Here is a 24,351-nt window from a genome sequence, read left to right as displayed (position 1 = left end):
GCATTGAAATGGGGCTACAGCTATGAATATTCAATGACAGCAACAGAGGTTCAGTGCCATGAAAGGCTGTTAATAATGGAGGAGAGTGGAAAAGGAGGGGGAAAAAAAAGACTAATGAAATTGAGCATTAATGATGAACGGTCTCTATTTGGCCCTCGAGGAGAGACGTGATCTAAATGTGTCACTCAGAGCCGAAAGGTGAAGCTAAAGCACACAGTTGCAGTCAAGACTGATTGTGACTGTCACCGTGCAGCACAAAATGATTTGTGTTACATACCACAGCAATAAAAGAGAACAAAGATCTCAGTAAACAATAGTTTGGTTACTAAAAAGATACTTCAAATAAGTAAAATTTTGTGTTCCACAGATAAAACAACAGCATACGGGTTTCTAGCAACATAAGGGTTAATAAATGACTTCTTTGATTCCTTTGCAAATAAATTCCCAGAGGAATGACTAATATAGTCATCTGTTGGTTTGAGTTGTGATTCATTGCCGCACCTGTCTCTGCTGTACTCTTGCGGTTGAGAACCTTCAGGATGTCTTTGGTGATCTTCTTGATGGCGTGGCGAGCTTCATCTCGCTGTTTGCCAACCCCATAGAGAACCACCAGACGCTGGTTACACTCGTGACTTGCGCTCTCCTCCTGAACAACAACCAGTTTAGTCACAATATTAGTCACATACACTATTCAAAACTTTGTGATTGGTAAGATTTTTTTTTTTAAAGGGGGGTCTAATGCTATTTCATGCATTCTGAGTTCTCTATATACTCTTAAAGTGTTGGATTCTCGTGCTATACATGGCCAAATAAAAAAATAAAAAAACGATTTGGACGTATGATGGAGTAATTCTGTGTCAAATACACTCCTTCCAGGTTCGTATAAGTTTCGGAAAGTTTCTTTTCGAGCATGTCCCCCCATGATATCAGTGCACAAACACATCAACCAGAGCGAGAGCAAGAGCACGCCCATCCACTTGCTCAAGAAAAATGTCTCTAAAAGGAGTGCGTTTTTGGATGTGAGGGAAAAGAACCCAGTGTTACGTGAACAGTGGATGCAGTTTGTTTGTTTATTCCCATCATTTTGGTGACGAATGTTTTTTTTTTTTTTTATAAACAAGGCCCAGTTCGGCGCTGGATTTGCACATAGTTTGATACTGAAAGATGGAGTGGTCCCAGCGACAAAAGATACCAGTCATGAGCCGGAACCGCAGACGGTAAGTGAAACTGCATCAAATTTCTATTTTTTTTGGTCATTCTTTGAACCTTTATGCCTTTTTTATTTGGATAGGACAGTAGAGTGGTGACAGGAACACATTGGGTGGAGAGAGGGATTGGCAAAGGACCTTGAGATGGGAATCGAACTCGGGTCGCTGTGAGCGCAGTATGTCGACGCACTAACCATAAGGCTATTGGCACCGACAATGCATCAAATTTCTGTTTTATTGGCAATCGCTGCGCAAGTGCTTGTGATTCTTTAGCTCCACCCACAACGCGCCTCCAGGAGCTCTGCTGTTTTCGGAGAGAATTGTAAAGCTGTATCTTTCTATTATAAATATGGTAAAACTAAAGACTCTTTGGAGATATGAAGGATGCAATACTACTCTACAGGTACTCAAGATTAACATGAGATTGGGTGAAACTGCGTGTGTTATGTCCCCTTTAATGAGTCTTTTATGCTCAACAAGCCTGCATGTATTTGATCAAACAAACAGCAAAATCAGTAATGCTGTGAAATTATTCCAATTTAAAATAACTGTTTTCTATTTAAATATCCTTTAAAATGTAATTCATTCCTGTGATCAAAGCTGAATTTCCAGCATTATTACTCCAGTCTTCAGTGTCACATGATCCTTCAGAAATCATTCTAAAATGTTGTTTTTGTGCTCAAGAAACATTTATTATTATCAATGTTGAAAACAGTTGTGTTTGTGGAAACCCTGAAGCAAAACCTTTGCTACTTAAAAGAAAGAGACCCTTGTTATTTACTAACGGCGACACTTTAGTTTTGGGACTAATTCTCACTGTTAACTAGAATGCATATTACTAGCATATTGGTTGTTTATTAGTACTTCTAAAGCACATATTAATGCCTTATTCTGCATCACCATATTTTGCACATCTCTTAATCCACCCAATACCTAAATTAACAGCTACCTTACTAACTATTAATAAGCAACAAATTAGGAGTTAATTGAGGCAAAAGTTGCAGTTAATAGTGAGAATTGGTCCCCAAACTATAGTGTGACCTTATTAACACATCTATCTCTATCCATGTTGTGAAAGCATCATTTCATATCAGTCCTGCGCGAGCTCACCTGAGGAATGGGGAAGTGGGTGGCGTACTGTATGTGGCGGGGCTGCTCGTAAACCAGCGGGAAGGCCGGGTCCATGCCCTTATCCTTGGCAGTGTTTTTGCTCTCCTGCTCTGGGGCAGGTTTCTCCGGGGAAGGGCTTCCCTTCGACTCACAGTGCATTGGAGGAGAAAACATCTGCTGAAGGATTAGACGACAATACATTTAGTCAATGACCTCGGTTAGCAAACATCAGGTACCATCGCTATTACAAAACAGAGAAGTGTAGTGAAATACTTTCTCCAACCTCATCAAAGTTAGCGCTCGAGTTGTGATCTATCTCCATTGACTCGGACATACCAGTATCCTAAAAAACAAATATAATAGCAATAAAGTATGACTTCATCCAACCAATCATTTTCCACCACACTGTGACCAAAAAAAAAAGCTACTTGCCTCCATTTTAACACTGCTTCCTGCATCCTGCTCTTTGCGCTCCGATTCGTCAGAGGGCTCGTCGCTGGGGGAGCGTGGGCGGGGCAGATGGGAGTCGGAGGCCAGGTCACCACGGGAGATGAGGGTGCACATATAGATGTTGTGTGAGAAGACGTCATGACGGATGAGCTCGCAGAAGAGGAGCACGAGATTGGAGAACTCCACTCGCTCGCTCTCGTTCCCGGGCTCAGCTTCACAGACACACAGAGAAACAAAGATTTAGTTCATTTATACCTCATTTAAAAGCGTAGTCCACCTCTAAAGTGGTTAATAGAACTGGAAAGATCTTTATTTATGTTTTAACGCCAAATGAGCAACAATGGCTACATTCATGGCAACATTAACAGTATCATTTCAATACATCATTTGCAATAATATAAAATTCCTTAAGAAGCAAATCACTATACAAAAACATACAAGTAACAACAATATTACTGATAAAAATCATATAGAATCTTTACATTTAATCCATTAAAAAAAAAAAATAAAAAAAAAATAATAATAATAATAAAAATTCTTCCAGGAGAGACCTTTTTAAAAATGTCTTTTAGTATATTCTCTGAGTAAAAACATTGTGCAATATCATTTAAAATTGGACATTCTATTAAAATATGTTTTACACTAAAAACAATTCTTATACAACTCACAAACTGGTTTCTCTTCCCCTTTCAATAAATATGAATGAGTGAGTCTTGAATGTCCAATTCAACATTTTATATGTACAACCTGGTCATACCTATTTTCAAAATAAATACTTCTTTCATTTACTACTGGATTCACCTCATATAGTTTGTTGTATATGCATTCATTCCATTCGCCATGTGTGACTATGGACCACAAAACCAGTCATAAGGGTCAATTTTCCGAAATTGAGATTTATACAACATCTGAAAGCTGAATAAATAAGCTTTCAATTGATGTATGATTTGTTATGATTGGACAATATTTGAAAAAAAAGGGTGCAAAAAAAAAAAATCAAATATTGAGGAAATCGCCTTTAAAGTTGTGCAAATGAAGTTCTTAGCAATGCATATTACTAATCAAAAATTAAGTTTTGATATATTTACAGTAGGAAATTTACAAAATATCTTCATGGAACATGATCTTTACTTAATATCCTAATGATTTTTGGCATAAAAGAAAAATCAATCATTTTGACCCATACAGTGTATTTTTGGCTATTGCTACAAATATACCTGTGCTACTTATGACTGGTTTTGTGGTCCAGGGTCACATTTATTATTAATGTATAGATTCAATATAGGTTTTACATCAGCTACTGGAATATTACATTCTGTTACTTCCAACTGAAGAGCTTCCTTAGCCACTTTATCTGCCTGTTCATTGCCGACCAATCCCATATGGCCGGGTATCCAGCAAAAAATAATGTTAAAATCTTTAAAATCAACTTTTTCTAGTATGCTAATAATTGTAGGATGTTCAGATTTCAAAGTGCTTGTAGGCAAGGCATAGAATCTGTGCAAATCTTGTTCTAGAGCTAAAAGTTTCAGCTGTGAAAATGTAGCTTTGTCCAGGGATTGGAACTGGAAAGAAAACCCTACGGATGCTTAAATATGAACTCACTGAGCACAGGAGCTTGTGTGTCCAGGAACTGCAGGAGGACGTCCTGGAAAACAGGCAGAGTGGCAGCAGACAGAGACCCTGAGGACACAGAGCCCTTCTCATCCACGACCTCCGACTCTCCACACCGCTAAAAACACACAGGAACATATCACTGTGAAAACTGTGCAGCTGGATATAAAGAAGCCATATTCATAATACGGTTGTGCCGATAGACGATAGTCTGACAGAGATATCGCCTGTTGCTGATGCCTTTGATGATAGCAAAAAGATTAAATAAGGGGTAAATAAGGGGTAAGAGATTTATTCATCATACAGTGCAGATAGCTTCACTGATTATAACGGGAGTGTTTTTAAAGAGCATATATTCGCTCTAGATTATGTTCTTTGCTTGTTTTCTGTAACTGCTTTTTGAATAACTGAGGAAATGTAAGCATTATTATTAGTAACTTACAGTGTTTCTATTAAATTGTTATGTTAAATACAAATTCAGTCATATTAAAAATATTAGGCTGCTTTTAGCCTTACGCTGGAGTTGGTTCACTGTCACACAATGAAACTAAGTAAGTAAATAATTAAATAAATTAGTATGATAATATCGTGTATCGGCGACCTCACAGGCTGAAGATAGGACAACATGACAATTGAGCATATCGCCCAACACTAATTTATAATGGAAAATAATGGTTCCCAGCAGCACCTCTGCCTCAATCTCTGTCTGCCTCTTCTCCAGGAGTTTGGCCACCACCATGGCTCTGTGCGGCCCTGACCTTTTACAGGACACAGCCCACTCACACAGCAGGGTCACCACCGCATCGTCGTCTGGACTCATCTACAGTTACCAGCACATTATAAGTCAAACATCAGATCCAGCAACAACATCTTGTTATTATATCATTAGTATTACATAGTTATTACATAATAATTACATTGTTACAATAAAGTTGGTGAACAGCCGTCTAAGCATCACAACACTTATATGTCTGATTAAAATTAATAACTATCCATTATTAGTACACTACCATTCAAAAATTTGGGGTTGGTAAGTTTTAAAAAAAAATCTTTTTGAAGTCTCATATTCTTACGAAAGGCTACATTTATTTGATAAAGAAACACAGTAAAACCAGTACAATTGTGAAATATTATAACGACTTAAAATAACTGTTTCCATTTAAATTAAAATATAATTTATTCCTGTGATGCAAAGTTGAATTTTCAGCATCATTACTCCAGTCTTCAGTGTCACAATCATTCAGAAATCATTCTAATATGCTGATTTCCTGCTCAAAAACATTTATTATTATTATCAATGCTGAAAACAGTTGAGCTGGAAACAGATGTTGTTTTTTCCTGAATATTTATATATTTATTTGAAATAGAAATCTTCTGTAACATGAATGTCTTTAGTGTCACTTCTGATCAATTTAATTTCCTATTACTTTCACTTTTTATTAATACAAAAAATTTCTTACTGACCCCAAACCTCTGAAAATCAGTGAAACCCCATAACAACAAATGAAAAACACAACTGTCTGTACCTCGTGTCCATCTTTGCTCTGTCCTGAGCCAAAGATTCGGTTATACAGTGAATCCAGGGAATTGCTGAAGTCAGACTTCTCAAAGCTGTGGTTATCCAAAACCTCCAACGTATGCAGAACCCGGCTGATGGTGAAACCTTTTGGACAGACCGTGGATCATATATTACACAGGCTTAACCAGGATAAAACAAGTCCTGTCCATACTGAGTAGGGCTGGACGATTAATCAAAAAGAAATCGAAACCGAAATTTTGAACCTCTCACAGACATAATCTTCCCATGTCGGTTATTTCATTTTTTTAATCCTATTAATACTTTCCCCTTAAAAACATACTACTGCGAGTGTAGTCGTCGCTATACGGACGTGTATGACCGCTGTGCTCATGTCTGTTGCAGCTTCCTTAACGTGAGTGATGCTTAAAAGAATTTAAAGGGTTAGCTCACCCAAAAGTGAAGAATCTGCCATTAATTACTCACCCTCATGTCGTGATAAACCCGTAAGACCTTTGTCACTTTGTCCTCTCAGATTTCATCAAAAATATCTTAATTTGTGTTCCGAAGATGAACGAAGGTCTTACGGGTTTGTCACGACATGAGGGTGAGTAATTAATGACAGAAGTTTCATTTTTGGGTGAACTGTCCCTTTAAACTTTTACATGCAGCGCCGCTCATCAATGTCTGTTCCAAAACAGTGGACCAATCAGGAGACCCCGGAGGCAGGGCAAGCGTTGTGAGCTTGCTTTTTGTTTACAGTAGCAGGTTGACATGGCAACTTTGGCATTTGACGGCAACATGGTGAAGGCATTCTGCGCTGCGCTTTTAAAAAATAAAAAATAAATAAAAAAAACATTCCTGAGGCGCTGCATCTCACCAGTAAGAACCTAGAGTAAATACATGCCAGGACAAGATCACTGAGATGCTGCTCTGCTCTGCTCTCTCTCTTAATCAGCAGTGTTCTATTTACATTCATTATTTAAAACATTTGTTTACAGGAGATGCATGTTATTATTTTCTACTTTTCACATTGCATTATTTAAAATAATATTCATTTACAAAAGATACCAGTTATTTTCTACTTTTCACATGACAATATTTAAAATGCATTTTGTTTTCAAGAGATGGTGGTTATTTTCTACTTTTGACATGGCAATATTCATTTATTTTGTTTGAAAACGAAAGTTATTTTCAATTTTTTTTTTTTAAGGAAACTTGCTTTTTACAATAAAACTGAAATGCGACTTTCATAAGATGTCTTAATTTCAAGCAAGCTTTGATTTCAATTGTTCGAAATATTCAACAAATAACCATAAATAGTTTGTTTCCTTCAATTATTTTAAAATCACAAAGATAAGAAATGCACTCTTTCATTAGAAAACAAAATCCCAACTTTAATAACTGAGTACAAACCTTTAACTATGAGGGCAAAAAAAAAATAAATAAATAAATAATAATAATAATAATATAATATTAGGGGTGTCCCCGACTAAGGATTTTTATAGTCGAATCGGAATTTTCGAATCTTGCTGACAGTCGACTGATAGTCGAATCATATGTTTGGGGGCGGGGCAAAATACATTACCAAGAGTCAAGTCAGACATTCGACAGTCATAAATACTGACTTTAACACACAGGGAAAATGTGTAATGGACGCCTCGCAGATACAGATGGAGTGAATAATGTTTTATGTTTTGATTAAAATATAGTTAACATTAAACGTCAGCGAAACCCTAAGAATTCACAACATTTTTTTACAATAGTGCTCTCATTATAACGTTATGTATATGACAGTTATTAATGTTCTGCATTTCTGTTTTGAGCTGCGTGTGCTGAATGACCAGTAGAATTAATCATTTGATAGAAGGTTTTTAATCAATGGGATTTAACTCATTTATCTCATATAAAATACGCTTCATTATTTATACAACATAACGTTAATATAACAACTTATAGGCTATATGCACAAAACGCCCCGATGCATGAACGTGTCTGCGCGGCTCTGAACTCCTTTTGTGGACGCGTTCTTGACGTGCTGAGACACGGGAACTAAACTCTAAAAATTCACAGCGTTTTATTATAATAGTGTTCTCATTATAATGTTATGGGTATATGACAGTCCCAGTCATAGTTATTACTATTCTGCATAGTTGTTTGTCCTGCTCGCGCTGCGCACTAAAGCACTGTTCAATAAAGCGCTTTACTGCAGCGACTCAACCAAATGCATCTTATACGAGATAAATAATATATACACAATATAAATAAACCGGCTGAAATGTTTTGAAATCACTTGTATCCTACCTGATCGAAAAAAAATCCAGTCTTTCACTCTGCGTCAGTTTGAGTCTTGTTAAAGTTTTAAATCCTTACTGCCAAGATGCTCCTCTGTCGGTCACGGATTATGGAAAGTGAAACTTAAATCTATAGGGGTGGTTGGATTTATTCACGCACGTTAAAACATGTATTTAAAGCTTTTTTCTTTTCAGATTCTTATTTACAGCATTATCATAATAGGCTGTATATTAACTTATTTGGAGAAAACCGGTAGTTCTATGTCAAATCAGACATTGAGCACCCCCATATAGCCAAAATGGTATGATCATAACACCCAGCGAATATTCGACTGTGAGATTGGGAGTCGAATCAGGCTCCTCGAATCGAAGCATCGAATAGTCGACTATTCGGGGTCACCCCTATATAATATAATATATATATTTTTAATAATCGTTCAATAATCATAATCGAGGTAAAGTGTTCAATTAATCGAGGTTTTGATTTTAGGTCATACTGCCCAGCCCTAATACTGAGATGCTGAAGATCTCATTCATGCCCACCTGCTGTTGTCTCCTGACACTTATCGAAAGACCAGCGAAACTCCACCGCCTGTCCTCTCTCTTTGATCTGCTCTTCAATCTCCCTCACCTTGGCACGAACCTGAGAAACATCACATTCCTTTTAATGAAGTGCTGTGATCAGATGAAGTGCCAGTAGATCAGATCATGTAAAATCAAGAAGTCAAACCTGCTGGTTAAAGCTGCTGTTGCCCCCCGGCATGGGCAGGTTCGAGGGGGCGATTGGTAAGAGGTCTAATGGCGAGCCAGTCTTATTACGGCTATCTGTCAGAGAGTAGTGCCAGACAAGTGCACTGGGACAACACAACACGATACTCTACAGAGGGACAAACAGAATAAAACCAGTGTCAAGAGAAACTCAATGACTGGAATCAGAGAAACGCAGCTGGAATGACTAGAATATATATGCCATTACCTGCAGCATGCAGCTGAGTCCAAACACCACGGGCCTGTGCTGGGGGCAGATGTAGAAGTCTGTGAAGGGGGTTTGGGGCTGGTTGCCCCCTGCAGGCTGGGAGGTTGGGGTCGGAGGCAGAGCGTTCCCTTGCTGTGCTGAAATGCCGTGGGCCGGGTGTCCGCCTGGACCTGGTCCAAGACTGCCATCGCTCAACAGCAAATTGAGCCGGCGTGTGCAGAAATACGCCAGCCGTCTAGATAAGTAGGCTGACTGCACAAACTCTCCCGAGTACTGAATAAAATAAAGACAGGGGTCAAAATAATCACAATCCATTCTGAAAACGACCATGTCAAAACAGACTCAATTCTTTATGAGTTCTCCGCACTGACTTTAGGAGAACATACGCAGAAATCTCTGGTAAAATTGTGTTAAACTAAGCTGAAAGTATTATACATTTATTGTTCATGTTTGTTTGAGTAAAAATGGGTAAAATTGAACAAATTGGACATTGAGTCACACTGGGTGGAATTGATATTTTTTAGGGATGCACCGATACCGTATCGGTAATTTAATCTAATGCTATTAAATTACCGATAACGTATCAGGCCAGATATTGAGCTCATGTACTCGTACTGTTAAAACGCCCCGATACCAAACGCTGGTACAACACAGCATGTGCTAAGTGCCATATTCAGACAAAGAAATACCAGCAACAGAACAGACGGCAGAATGGAGTTATTAGAGATTAAGGATGTCTACAAAGTATATGTATGCAATGAATATAATGTTAAACATTCAGTATTAACACCTGTATAGTTGATGTGCACGAGCTGATAAACAAAGCATGCTGAGTGGATTGAGCGCGCGACGGCACAGATGCGCGAGCTCATCGAGTGAATATCCCTTTCTCACAGACATCACTGGATAGTTTGCACTTCGGTCGGATATATCAAAAACAAGTAAGTAAAACAATGCATAAGTTACTTAATGATAGACAGAGAGAGAGAGAGAGAGAGAGAGAGAGAGAACACTTCTGTTGTGTGATCTTTATTGATGTTCGCTCACAGCATGCATCATTTGAATTAAAACTAAATTTTAAATACAGCAAAACGCGTGATTACAGTACTAAATCCCTGCAATGGAGCAGCTCTAATGCTATTAAATTAAAGATAATGTACCATAGAGCAAAAAAAATGAAAAGTGAAAGTAACAAAAACTTGTAAAATACATTTTAATGAGCATAATTAAGTGTGAAAATAACTGAAGGATATACAGTCAAATCAAAAATTATTCAGAGACCAGATATAATATTTGATATATTTTTTACTAGTGGGTGCAGGACACTATAGTTCATTTATGCAAGTAAGGATGGCAAAATAAAGTAAACTGTAACATATTATACCCAAAAATTCTTCATACAGTGAACTACCAATAAAACTGATACAAATTTGGAACCAAAAATGATTCAGACCGAGTCTGGGAAAAACTGAAGTTCAGGTTTGCATGAACCTGGCTGACAGCACGCCCAGGAGACTACAGGCTGTCATTAAGGCGTTGTCCGACAAAGTATTGACAGTTGTGTAAATACTGTCATACTAACAGCTGTCTGAAGAATTTTTGGTTGATTGTAATCCATTACATAGCTTTCTTATCTGACATTATCAAGCTGAATTTGTTCTGATACGGTTTAACTCTGAGTTCGTCATATTTTAAAACCATTTTCTAAACTACAGCAAATAAACTTTTGGTTTCTGTACCCAATAGTTAACATTTTTTACAAATACAATGAAAATATCGGTATCGGTAACCAGTATCGGCAAGTACCAAAAATTAAAGTATTGGTATCGGGCGAGTACTGGTATCGGTGCATCCCTAATATTTTTAATATTAAATAACAAATTTAATTGGAAAAAACTTGGAAAAAATAATATTTATGGCACTCGGACAGAAATGCAAATGTTTTGACAGGGAAATGAGGTACATTTCTAGTTTCAAAATTATTTGTTCTTCAGACATTCTTCTTTAAAAGAAAAAAAAGTATCAGCTGAATGCAAAGTGAAACCACATTTGGTTTCTAGCCACTGAAAATGTGAGCCATATTTAGATCCCAGTATCTCTGGACCTGAACCATGCAGGGCCTTAAAAATGAAGATGCCAAGAGGAAAGTTTTGTTCAGACCCTAAATCTAAAAGGGTATTAAGATATCTTTGATATAGGTCTTTGAGTTACAGGCATGCAAACTTTGGAGAAAAAACTCAAGAAGTCCTTTTTCCCCATTTTTGAACTGTCACTATCGGCATATAATGCAACTAAGATTGCTAAAGTCAACAGATTTTACTAATAGACCTACCAATATCTGTGTTAAAATAACAATGATGCTGCCATCTTTCTGAAGTCATTTTTACTATCCTGTAATTTGGCTCCGAATCTCAGGTGAAAATTGTTATTTTGACCCTCTTCTACTGGATTACTCCGTAAATATACATCAATGACATTTTATATTTTTGCTCTTTTCTTCATTTATGTATTACTTTCACTATAATTTTTTTTTTTAACAAACTCAAAAATTTGAACCGGGGACCCCTGGTTGAGTTGACACAGAATGACTCAAACATTATAAATACATATTAATAAATACATTTATTAATAATTAATTATCAATTTAATGTATTAATAAAAAAAAAAAAAATATATATATATATATATTTTTTTTTTTTTTTTTTTTTTTTAAGCTAGTTGCCAAGGCTATATTTCTCATAGTTAAGTACTAAAATAACTAAAACTTAATAAAAAAAAATATATACAAAAAAAGATTTTACTGAAAACAGAAAATATATTAAAAAACAATTCACAATAGAATTAATAAACTAGCATACCAATGATATTAAAATATCAGCCTAATAAACAATTTTGCAATGTGTAAATTTAGTTGAAATATGTAATCCATTTAAACGCAAAGGGTCAGGGAGTGTGCAGACCTGCTGGAGTCGTGCAGCGTCATGCTGTGTTAACTGACCTGTAACAGGATTGGCAGCAGGAATCGCAGAAGCTCATCCTCTCCAGGTCTGATCTTCTCAAAACACTCCAGCACCCAGGTGAGGAACTCATGTCTGTCTAACATGCCATCCTGTTACACGTGTAAACATACACACAATAAATAATCCCATCAACATACACAAAAGCACTTCCCTTTTGATAAATGACTTATAATGGTAACAGTGGGCAGTATTACATCTTTAATATGGCATGACAAGTGATAGTATCGATTTGGGAGATAGGCGAAGATATATTAAAAATATAATTTTCTCTGGCTCACTTAAATCCTTTTATAAAACTTGGGATCCCTTTTTCGACCATATTAAAGGCCTACCTTTTGCACCTGTAACTGGCAACATGTAATATTTGTCATCTGTTAGAAGGAAATTATTTCTTTCCTTTTTGTTTTGGCTATTTGCTTAGATATTATTTAATCATATATATTTTATTTCACTTGTTTATTCATTTATTGCTTTTCTGTCCAGCTGAGTTAATATGAATTGGGGGGGGATTGTGGAAGGGATTAATAATGGACAATATCTTATCTTATTTCAATCTGTATTGCCACATAAAATACCAATAAACAGATTTAAAGTAAAACTATCTTCATATTTGTGGTGTATAAATGATGAAATTTTATTTTTTGAGTGAACCACCCCTTTAAAAAAAACGTAATCTTTGTGGGACATAATTCCATGTTTCTTTGTTGCACTCACTTACAAACCGACAGCCCTCCGTATTGCATGAAGACAGCAGCACTGCATCTGTAAATAAAACCGGGCCCGCCTACCTGAAACATGAACATGGCCAGTTTCTCGTTGTACTCCCACTGTTTCATGGCGGTTTCCACCTCAGCAGGAGGAGCGGGCAGAGGAGACCCACAGCCCTGGCTGGGAGACTGCCTGTAAAACTCTGCCACCTTCTGCAGCTGCTCCCACAGGTATTTAGTAATTATCTGAGTCCATTCTGCAAAAGCCAGATAAAACCAGTGAGGCATTGCAGCACAAAGCCCAATTGCACAGCACAACAACAGAGGACATTTCATCTTCATTCACAGATTAAACGAGGACAGCGTTGCATGTTCAATAGAGCCAAATTATTATACAAGCGATGCACAATAACCAACTAACCTATGCAGGGGTCAATGACATGCCTCTTCTTCACCTTGGTTTCAGTTATGGCAGCATGATACGCACATGTCATTTTAATCATCCAAGCAGATCGCATTACCGGCACAGAGTACTTGGCAAGGTAGCCAAACACTTCCTCTTTCTTGCTGAAGATGGGAACCTAGTGCACACACACAGCAATCAGTCTAATGCAAAAGCCATTTGACCTTGTAATGTGAAATGCAGTAATGCTTAGAAGTTTTTGTGTGCTGTTAACAGCATGTTCTGGATCGGCACAAGTGATCTGTTCAGAGTTTCTACACAGCAGCATGGCAAAAGCCAACCTTTTTAGCGAGCTGAGTTAAGGGTTTGGTCCCCGCCAAGTCTGTGAACCAGTTATTAATGGAGCTCTGCGACCGCGCTGTGACGAGCCAGAAGTTGTCCTTCTGATTGACCTGCGGCTTCCTCTTGCCAGTGTCTGGAAATGTGTTGCAGCGTAACTTCTCCGCAATGATGCTGCTGAAGTTTGAGCTGATCTGAAAAGCAGAAGGTAACAGGAATGCCAAGTGTGAACGAATAGGGTATTAACAGCATGCCAGCTTCCTTAACAAAGTTGAAATAGCATAAAAGGGCAATTTAAAAACCTCTCAGGTTTTCTATACTTCAGATTAAGATTTATTTAGATTACATTTTTAGATTAAAAATGGATTCAGGGTTGACTTTGCCTTTAAGATCTTAATTTGATAAAACTTAGTTTCTTTTATATACATTTATTCATTATCATATAATCAGGTTCCATTTAATCATATAATCATTTACTTGTTTCATTAATTAGCCATTTATATTATTTTATTTGTATATTATTTTCCATTTGTTGAGTTTTTTAACGTCACAGGATGCTGTCGTGAAGCAGTAATTTTCCATTGCTATTGCTTGTGGTATAACAACTCTTGTTGGATTTGTGCGGGTCAGATGAAGTCTGAGCACTGAAACATGCACAAATAAGATTATTTAATAAACTCTGCTAATTTTTTACAGTCATTACATTATCTCCTGCTTTTGCTCTTCTCTGGCTTTACTCAGTAGACTTCTCAGCTGACTGAAGATTAATACAGTTTTGGGAACCAGACAAAAAAAATACTTTTCAATATCTGTGATATTGAGTATTTGTAAGGGTCCATTTGTTCGTTCCTTGGGACACCACAATGACCAGATACCCAACAAAAATAGACAAAGTTCTGTGTTACGACAATTTGTAAAAGAGAGAGAATTTGACCGATAAAATGCATGCATGCAGGTAACCACTGCACTGATAATCTTACCTTTGAAGGGTTGAAATTGACATTTTTAGCGCTGCCATGCTCATCGCCTGAAACAGCTGGCTGGTTGTTAAATCCTTGCTTGACGTTCAATGCCGTCAACTCATCCTAACCATGAGAGAGTGATAGTTTCAGTTATTAAATGACTCATGCATGCATATCCCATTCTCATTTCATTGTGCTGGAGGGTTAATCAAACACCAGTGACTTAATCACTCATTCATCCTAATGTACTCTCAAAATGCATCAAGAAGACAAAACACTGAATTCAATCTGCAGGTGCCATTATAAGACATCACACGCAATGCTGAAAAATACAACTTATGATGCACTCTATATAATGAAACAGATATTCAAATATACTTTCATATGTATTTTCTGTTGCTTCTGTTTGCTGACAACTGAGACTGTGTTTAGCTAAACAGCACCTAAAAGCATTTCAGGCACGTAACGTTACATAATTTATTTTATTTCTTTGCATGACTAGATCATTAATGTACAAAATGCTTTACGAACTCATGATACTCAGAAATGTTGCCTAGCTAGCCGGCTTGCTAGGTTTTAAAACACATCCATGAGAAACACATCAATTCAAAATGGGTTGTCAACAAACATACACATCCCGACTGTACTAACGTACAGTGCTAACAGGCTATTGGGATTGTTTACATCTTTAGTATTTATTTGCAAGTAATATATCTTTATTTATTTATTAAAATACATACAATAATGATTAATAACGGCTGTAGGTTTCATATGAGGCCCTTTTAAATGGCACTGTAACGATGAAAGGGCTTTAAATAAAAAGCACGGTAAATACCGATTCTCAAATCATTTTAAAAGCTGGGTTTTTCAAATAAAATGACCCTTTCCACTCTCTAACCATCTGCAATAACAACCAAAGGTGAAGACCGAAATCATTTGAGGCATAAATGTTGTTTTTCTGTCCAGCTAACCGAGCCGTTGGTTTCATTGTTATTGGCCGTTAGCTGACGGCGGGGCCTGATCTCAACAGCCCTGAAAAACACACTTTAATCCGCTATTTAAATATTAAAGTAGCTACAGAGGAAGAGAGAAAGTCGTCTAACCTCCTTTTGCTTCGGGTCCTGCGGATAAACGTCCGGAGGACCGAGTCTGGGCCGTTTAAGAGGCCTGTGTTCGTAGCTTAGAATGCCGAAGGCAGCCATCATCCCCGCGGCATGTCAGCCGGTGTGTGGCCGATCCTGAGCGCTGCTTCTGCGGCTAGAGCTCCGCTGCTTCACCCGCTGCTTCCGCTCCGACGAGAATGATGGGTAAATACGAGACAACATAAAAGTCCCTTTGATCCAGTACAACAAATGGAGCTTTTTTTTGATGCAGTTTTTGAGGGGTTTTTGCGAGGGCAATAACATAAATTACATGAAAATATATATTATAAAAAACAAAGACAATTAAAAAAATAATAAAATAGGAAAAGCAATAAGAAATTCACATGTCCATAACAAGTACAAATTGTTACAAATTATTCAAATAATATATTTAAGGTTTCAACCTAATTTACAGTTTGTTTGTTTTTTTAATTTATATTTTAAAATGAGTACTTTTTTTTCATTGCCGTTTACATTTGTGGATGAAGAATTTTCCATATATAATGAGTAAATTCACTATATACCATATTTTCAACAGTATGCTCATAAAAATAAAACATCATTTTCTTTGAGTTGCAATTCAGTCTTAGTATTTTGTTTAACAAAAAAGCCAAATCACACCAAAATAATTTTGTATAAATACAATCAAAAAATAAATGTGCAATACACGCTTCAAGTCAATGTCTTTACAAAACTTTGCAATTACCTGTTTTACAGGATAAATATGATAAACAGTTTTAAATGATACCTAATTTTATTTGCGATACAAAAACGTCTGGAGATCTTAAAGGTCTCTTTCCAGTTGGCATCTTGAATTTATGATCTTCAAAAACTAATGGCTAAAGGAACATTTTTACTTGTTATATCAGGAGGTCCCGCAGCGTCATTGTGGTTTATTTGCTTTGTGTTGATTTTGATGAATGATCATATTAGCAAATGAAAAATGCTTTTGAAGTTACTGTTCAGGATGATAAAAGTCCTAAGTGCGTGCCAAGTATGAGTAATTTTTCATTCATAATGTTTATATAACATTTCTCTTTATATAATGTACGCCATGTCAAAAAAAGTCCAGACAGGTAAAATAACGCATAATTATAAACCACATGAGTCATGACTCTGACAAAAGCTATTAAAACACACACACACCTTGGGTTTCCAAGTTATATTGTAACTTTCCATAAACTATTTATACTGTACAAACTGTATATTCTATCCCCTTAACCCTCACAGAAAACATTTATTGTATTTATTTCAATAAATAAATAAAATAATATAATGATTTATAAACTGTTTCCCCAAAAAGTGTCTCAATGTTTTTTTTTGTTTTTGGTTTATCTGTACACACACACACACACACACACACACACACACACACACACACACACACACAAAACCATTAAATGTATAAATATAATCTTTATTCAATAAAGAATTTGTTTTATAACAATCATAAAACAAGTGTTCGTAAAACAACCACAAAACTATAATCTCTGAATCATAAAGAAGGCAACTCTTAATGATTAGCATATCTAAGCTTGTGAACCGATTTCTCTTCATCTGGATATTTCCAACATAAACATCTAAACAGATACTGCACGGTGTGGCATACATATATATATATAAAATATATATATAGACCCAAATTCTTGCATAATCATCAGGTACCTAAATGTGCAATTTTCATCCTGAAAAAATAAAAACATCCAAGTCATCCATTCCTGAAGAGATCACAAAGTGTAGTCTTGATATGAAGTAGTACAGGCACTCCTCAAGAATGAATGAGATATTTAGCATTAACATCTTCCCAGCCTCCACATGTGCATGAAACTACCTTGATTTCAAACATAAATTAAAGTCTCTTTAGATTTCATGAATCTTCTGAGAATATAATCAACCCAACATAATGAAAAACATCACAAGAGATGTGATATAAGATTACACTGAGATATGCACTTAGAATACAAATAAGAACAGCAATGTCTCATTGAATTATTGCAAGAACTCACATTGCACATTTTTGTCACTAAAACACTATTAGCACAATGCTTTTGACAGATATCTGCCAAATATGTAACAGCAGAGGCACAAAACTTACATAGTATGAGTAACAATGAAAGCACAAGGAAATAATACAAAATAATTCTAATAAAAATAAAAGGTTTTGTGCTGATGTCTGGAATGATTGATATGTGTGACTGATCTGAACGTCATCTTTGGTTGGATTCATACGCATGTCAGATACAAATAAGGCAAATCAACAGGTTACCTTATGGTCGATACATATCTTTCATGCATACCTTTATAAAGCAAAAAAATTCTGAACGACAAGAAAACAAATACATTATCAGTGTGCAAAATGTACTTCTACCAAACACAGGCAGAAGGGAGTCGTGCATGAGAAACGCACTCCATCAACACTTCAGACTGACTCCAGGAGTCCAGATGCTTCCGCAGCACGCAGGATCTTTCAGCCGGGTAACACAAATAAAGTGCCATCAACATGACCGTTCCCACCGGAAGGCTCTTCTTCATGACATCAAACACTATATAGTCTCTCCGTGTGCTAACTATAACAATACCATCGTCTTAAAATACAACAAACAAACTGAAAATCTCAGTTTGAGCAGCTTCAAGGATTTCAATCTGGTGTGAATCTTCTGTCTCTGGAGGCTCCGTGTCTTCAGTGCCTGCTTACTTCTTAGGGGTGACTAAGTGTTTCTTCTGCTGCCACCATCATGGCACGAAAACGTGAGTTTTCATCGGCCAGCAGGCTTGAAGGGGTGTCAAACTCCAAAATCTATTTCAAAGACAACAAGATGTCACATGAACATGACTTATTGTATATAATCCATACTGTACATATAGGCAGTATTTTGACAAAAAACATCAAACCAAGTGCAGTCTCTAAACAAATGACACGTTAAGATTTAATAATACTCACTTTACGAATACACTAATACATCATATAAATATACAAACACTTTGAAAACATAACACTGTTAAATATTTAATTGCATCTGCATCTGTTAATGTTAGTTTAACAGCTCGCTCTCTCTCTCGCTCTATGTACATGCACTGCAGATTAAATGTTTAACACAATTATGTGTTTATTATGACATTTAACTAATTCATTATGCTCTGTGAGATTTTTACAGACTGCTCCTTTGGGTAACTATAAACAATGCAAATTCTTTAACTTATTTTGTACATTATATCTATACTTTTATCATTTAAAGACTAACAAACTTGTGTTCTGCAAATGTTTTCCCCCTAAAAAGTGTGATTGAGCCGTTTCTTATAAACACCACTTGGTTTAATGTTTTGTTTTCTATGCACTTAATGGTGAGCGATATATTTTTTTTGAGGATTTTGTCGATATCAGTAACTAGATAATATTTTGCTGTCTGTGTTTTTATGCTTGTAATTTAGGCCTGTCGTGACTCCCAAAGTTTTTCATATTCATATTATATTGTGTGTGATTTTTAGCTCAAAACAGTGACAGAAATAACATGTTCATTAAGGTGTGATATTTGCCAGCTTACAGTAAATTGATTTCTAGGGACATTTTTACATTTTTCACAGGTGTGTTTGTTTGTTTTTCAGAGTGAGTGATAAAGTCTACTTGTCAGCTTCCACACTGTTAAAGCAACTATGATATTAGCTGACACATATCGCTCACCCCTGCTCATAGATTGGGGTTGCCATTAAATCAACAGCAGATGAAGGAGGAGACCCACCTGCCCCTGGTCCAGGACCATGATCCTGTCACAGTTCAGCACAGTGTTGAGGCGATGGGCGATCACGAGAGTGGTGCAGCCACTGAACGAGGTGCGAATCGTGTCCTGTATGAGGCGGTCTGTCTCTGTGTCAATAGCAGCTGTTGCCTCGTCTAACAGCAGGATCTGAAACAAGATTGCATACAGCACATGAATCACAATACAAATCTGTTTAATGGCCAGTTGTTGTTTTTTAAATTAACTTCTAGACCCCATGAAATGGTTTGAAGAGCAATTTTATTCCCCTGTGTTGACATGTTTAATTGACACTGTGGCAGGACGCATCGAATGGCTTGTCTCGTCATTTTAAGAATAGCCAATAGCCACGAAACATGATTTTTGATCAAGTAAATACAAAAATGATTCAATAAGAACATGTGTTAATTATTTAAACTGTCAGTGGTTCTCAACCAGGGGACCTCAGCAAACTTTTAAAAGGATGACTTAAAATATGACAAAACAAATATTACCGGTAAAATAAACTGAAACAACTAAATATAAGATATTTCTTAATTTACCCCCTCAACAACTGTTTTGTTTGAAGAACCAGGATTCCCACTGTCCTGGAAAACCCGGAAATATGAGAGAGTCTCATTTTAAAAGTGATTTCTACATCTTTCGAAATAAATAAATAAATTAATTAAAAATAAAATAAACCTTTAAAATCCATAGGATTATTAATAATGAATACACATTTTTTTCTAGTCATGCCATGCTCTAAAATAGAGTAGAAACTTTGAGTAAAAATACGTTTAATATTTTTAATTCACAAATTAGATGTAAATTCATGTAAATTCATTGGCTAAAAAGAGTGGGATCCTTGAAAAATATTCAGCTCTTAAATCTTTTGGAATCCTGAAATGTAATTATTATTATTATTTTAATTTACAGAGACTAGAAGTGCACATAGTTGAGAAAACACACCTGGGGTTGGGGGCCTTTTGATATTTTTGTGCAAAACGTGGGGCCTTGAAGTCAAAGCACTGAGAACCACTGCTCTCAATTTTTCCCTGAAGAGGACTTAGATATCTACGTGTCACTGACATAATTCATGTATTCTATGTAAACTGTGCTGTACAGAACATTACATCATGTCCCATTCTCAAATCATTGCACATACTGTGCAAAGCTTCCCATGTTTACATTATAAACCAGTTAGAGAAAAAAGAAAAGACTGGAACGAACTTTACACTCCTGATTTTTTCAATAGTCATTCACTGTCTGCCATGTGGTGGCAATGTTTCACCACTTTACAACGGCTGAGATTCACCAGTGCAGAGGAAAACAATGATGAATGCAAATAATATACTGCAACTAACCATATAATCAAATATAGTCAAAGCAGCTAAATAAACCGGTTTATCCATTTTAAAGGAGGAGAAGAAAGCTGTAACTTTTGTTGTTGATGATATTTTGGCACAAATTCTCTTACTTGATAGAGGCTAGTCAAATTAGGTGTTGCCAACGATATGTGACCCTGGAGCACAAAACCAGTCTTAAGTCGCTGGGGTATATTTGTAGCAATAGCCAAAAATACACTGTATGGGTCAAAATTATCAATTTTTCTTTTATGCCAAAAATCATTAGGATATTAAGTAAAGATCATGTTCCATGAAGATATTTTGTAAATTTCTTACCATAAATATATCAAAACTTAATTTTTGATTAGTAATATGCATTGCTAAGAATTCATTGATGTATAAATCTCAATTTCGAAAAATTGACCCTTATGACTGGTTTTGTGGTCCAGGGTCACATATACACCAGTACATATTCTCTTGTAAACTTTTTTTGATCCACTTCAGATTCTGACTACTGTAGTTCCTGGCCACAATATAGTTCCTGGTAGTATTAATAATAAATTAATAAATAATTTTAAGGACCGGTTTGTTTACTTTTGTAAGAACAATGGGTTGTTTCTTATGTAAATCCAGATGCTGGAGAGCGTATCTGAGCCGTTACCTTGCTGTGTCTGAGAAGAGCTCTGGCCACACACAGCAGCTGTCTCTCTCCCACTGAGAAGTTCTCTCCGTTATCCGTCACCTCTGAATGCAGTGAATTCGGGAGCTGGCTAACCTGAAAATAAATCAACATGTGACTAAAGCACAGCTACTCCAAAGCCAACACAAAGTCAGACTTTGGAAAATCAAACCGAAGCCTTCTGCTCTTACTCACCATGTCCTTAATGTGCGTTTTCTCCAGAGCTTCCCAGATCTGTGCATCTGTGTACTGATCCCACGGATCCAGATTTGATCTGTTGGTGGTATAAGCAACTTAGTCAACATAATCTGACCCTAGTCTTACTGCGCACCATTCATCAAGTGGATGTTATTCCTAAAGAAAAAAAGTTTGTCTTGGCAAATCTTTCATCAAAATGCAATAACTTCTTCACTGCAGTTCAAAAGGTTGGGATCTTAGAACTTAAGGTTCTAAAAAAATTTAAGCAGCAAAAACTGTTTTCAACACTGATAATAAATCAGCATATTAGAACGATTTCCGAAGGATCATGTGACACTGAAGACTGGAGTAATGATGCTGAAAATTCAGCTTTGATCACAGGAATAAATTAGATTTTATAATATATTAAAACAGAAAAGCGTTTATTTTAAATTGTAATAATATTTCACAATATTACTGTTTATTTATGAAATAAATGCAGCTGTAATGAGCATTACAGCCTTCTTTAAAAAAACATTACAAATCTAACTGATCCAAAATGTTTGAATGACAGTTTATATAATGCCCACTTTTCTCAACCCTATCAATCCTAGATGGATAAAATGTCTAGTCTTACTTTTTTTTCTTGTTGAATATCCTGTTTCACATTGAAGTACTGTATGTGACATTGTGTAAGTGAAATGGGTTGCATCATTTTGACTTCATGACTTCAGGAATGATAGCGCGCGGCTAGTCTTGGTAAAGTGACGTGGACCGTACCTGACAGTACCAATGAAAAGAACCGGCTCTTGGGGGATGACTGACAGCTTGCTCCTCAAGTCCTCCAGACCAATGTGAGCAATGTTGACACCATCAATGCTGATTGATCCTCGGCTGAGCTCCGCTAGTCTGAAGAGTGCGACGCCCAGTGAAGATTTCCCTGAAGAAACAACCCAACTGTGTCACAATCTATTTCCTCCACCAGTAATATGACCCGCGGTACAGACGAACACAAACGATATCTGATAGGATAAAAAAGTCAAGTAGACAGGCGTACCTGAACCCGTTCTGCCAACTATCCCTACGGTCTCCTCTGGAAGCACACTAAAGGAGAGATTCTTCAGGACCAGAGGAAGGTCATCCCGATATCGCATTTCCACATTCTGGAAGGAGATTCGTCCTTCTTCTGGCCAGCTGGAAGCAGAAGCGGAGGAGCCGCAGATCTGTCGAGGACCTTCGCTTTCCAGATTCTGAGTGAATAATGATGACATTTGCATTTACATTACATTTAGTCATTTAGCAGACGCTTTTATGCAAAGCAACTTACAATTGAGGACAATGGAAGCAATCAAAATCAACAAAAGAGCAACGGTATGCAAGTGCCATGACAAGCCTCAGTTAGCTTAACGCAGTACACGTAGCAAGTTTTTATTTCTATTTGAATTATATAATAAATAAAACGAAAACAGATAGAATAACAAAAGAATAGAGCAAGCTAGTGTTAGAGGCCTTTTTTGCTTTTGTTAATTGTATAATAAATAAAAAGAAAACAAATAGATAGAATACAAAAAGTTTACAAAAGCTACTGTTATTTATTTATTTTTTAAGAAAACAAGCAGTTAGTAAATAATTTTTATTATTATTTTTTTTTTAAAGAATAGAATTAGAATAGAAAGTGCTAGAGTTAGAGGGTAATTTAGCCGATTCTTGAAGATGAATTATGAATAATTATGAATTATCTGCATTATTTTTCATGTAGGAGCAGGTATTAGTAACTTGAATGTGTGAGGCTTCTGGTGTCATTCATTTCCAGTTATTTTAGCTGCACATAATAGTCTGTTATACTGCTTGATATTACTATTTGTGACCCTGGAGCACAAAACCAGTCTTAAGTCGCTGGGGTATATTTGTAGCAATAGACAAAAATACATTGTATGGGACAAAATTATTGCTTTTTCTTCAAAAATCATTAGGATATTAAGTAAAGATCATGTTCCATGAAGATATTTAGTAAATTTCTTACCGTAAACATATCAAAACCTAATTTTTGATTAGTAATATGCATTGCTAAGAACTTAATTTGGACAATTTTAAAGGCGATTTTCTCAATATTTAGATTTCTTTGCACCCTCAGATTCCAGATTTTCAAATAGTTGTATCTCAGCCAAATATTGTCTGATCCTAACAAACCATACATCAATGGAAAGCTTATTCATTCAGCTTTCAGATTATGTATAAAACTCAATTTTGAAAAATTGACACTTAAGACTGGTTTTGTCGTCCAGGGTTACATTTGTTATCATATCATTTCAATGTATAAATATAAACACACTGGTTTGTAGTAGGGATGTGCGAGACTAGTCGACTAGACGATACTGCTGCTGCTAGTCAACATTGGAAATACTAGTCGTTTTTTTGCACATATATGTTTTGATTTTTATTTGTTCGAAGGCTTGTTATACTACCAGTTATGCAGGTCAACACTTGTTATAATTTTTTTTTTACCAGTTTAGGGGAATGATTAATCAAGATTATTCGCATCCAAAATAAAAGTGTTTGTGTACATAATATATGTGTGTGTACTGTGTATATTTATTATGTATATAAATACACACACATGCATGTGTATATTTAAGAAAAATATGTTATGTTTATATATTAAATACATTTTTATATA

At 36.2% G+C, this 24,351-nt stretch overlaps 2 protein-coding genes across 12 annotated transcripts in view; both read right to left on the bottom strand.

The window, feature by feature from the left end:
• Positions 1–15,908, bottom strand: part of med12 (mediator complex subunit 12) — a 42,857-nt gene extending 26,949 nt beyond the window's left edge. For 6 of the 9 annotated variants that reach the window (XM_058797764.1, XM_058797766.1, XM_058797768.1 and 3 more), the window contains exons 1-16: positions 15,703–15,908; positions 14,618–14,722; positions 13,640–13,831; positions 13,317–13,476; positions 12,977–13,152; positions 12,167–12,277; positions 9,169–9,441; positions 8,923–9,069; positions 8,736–8,835; positions 5,909–6,045; positions 5,071–5,202; positions 4,374–4,500; positions 2,751–2,980; positions 2,602–2,661; positions 2,319–2,495; positions 502–646 (exon numbers count right to left, since the gene is read on the bottom strand). In XM_058797764.1, coding sequence (XP_058653747.1) covers positions 502–646; positions 2,319–2,495; positions 2,602–2,661; positions 2,751–2,980; positions 4,374–4,500; positions 5,071–5,202; positions 5,909–6,045; positions 8,736–8,835; positions 8,923–9,069; positions 9,169–9,441; positions 12,167–12,277; positions 12,977–13,152; positions 13,317–13,476; positions 13,640–13,831; positions 14,618–14,722; positions 15,703–15,804 — 2,374 coding nt within the window. In that variant the 5' untranslated portion in view covers positions 15,805–15,908. The remainder of the gene's footprint in view (positions 1–501; positions 647–2,318; positions 2,496–2,601; positions 2,662–2,750; positions 2,981–4,373; positions 4,501–5,070; positions 5,203–5,908; positions 6,046–8,735; positions 8,836–8,922; positions 9,070–9,168; positions 9,442–12,166; positions 12,278–12,976; positions 13,153–13,316; positions 13,477–13,639; positions 13,832–14,617; positions 14,723–15,702) is intronic. The other 3 variants (XM_058797765.1, XM_058797771.1, XM_058797772.1) reach the window with 1 other exon arrangement.
• A 1,234-nt stretch (positions 15,909–17,142) lies between these two features.
• wu:fb13g09 (ATP-binding cassette sub-family C member 5) overlaps positions 17,143–24,351 on the bottom strand; it is a 46,250-nt gene continuing 39,041 nt past the window's right edge. For all 3 annotated transcript variants that reach the window (XM_058798285.1, XM_058798286.1, XM_058798287.1), the window contains 6 exons: positions 22,732–22,924; positions 22,455–22,614; positions 21,693–21,771; positions 21,480–21,593; positions 19,479–19,643; positions 17,143–18,538 (listed from right to left, as the gene is read on the bottom strand). In XM_058798285.1, the coding sequence (XP_058654268.1) occupies positions 18,440–18,538; positions 19,479–19,643; positions 21,480–21,593; positions 21,693–21,771; positions 22,455–22,614; positions 22,732–22,924 (810 nt within the window). In that variant the 3' untranslated portion in view covers positions 17,143–18,439. The remainder of the gene's footprint in view (positions 18,539–19,478; positions 19,644–21,479; positions 21,594–21,692; positions 21,772–22,454; positions 22,615–22,731; positions 22,925–24,351) is intronic.

The sequence above is a fragment of the Onychostoma macrolepis genome, chromosome 14 (genome assembly GCF_012432095.1).
Source record: "Onychostoma macrolepis isolate SWU-2019 chromosome 14, ASM1243209v1, whole genome shotgun sequence".
Lineage (NCBI taxonomy): Eukaryota > Metazoa > Chordata > Actinopteri > Cypriniformes > Cyprinidae > Onychostoma > Onychostoma macrolepis.
Note: the sequence above shows the minus strand (reverse complement) of the source record. Positions and strands in the feature narration are given on the sequence as shown.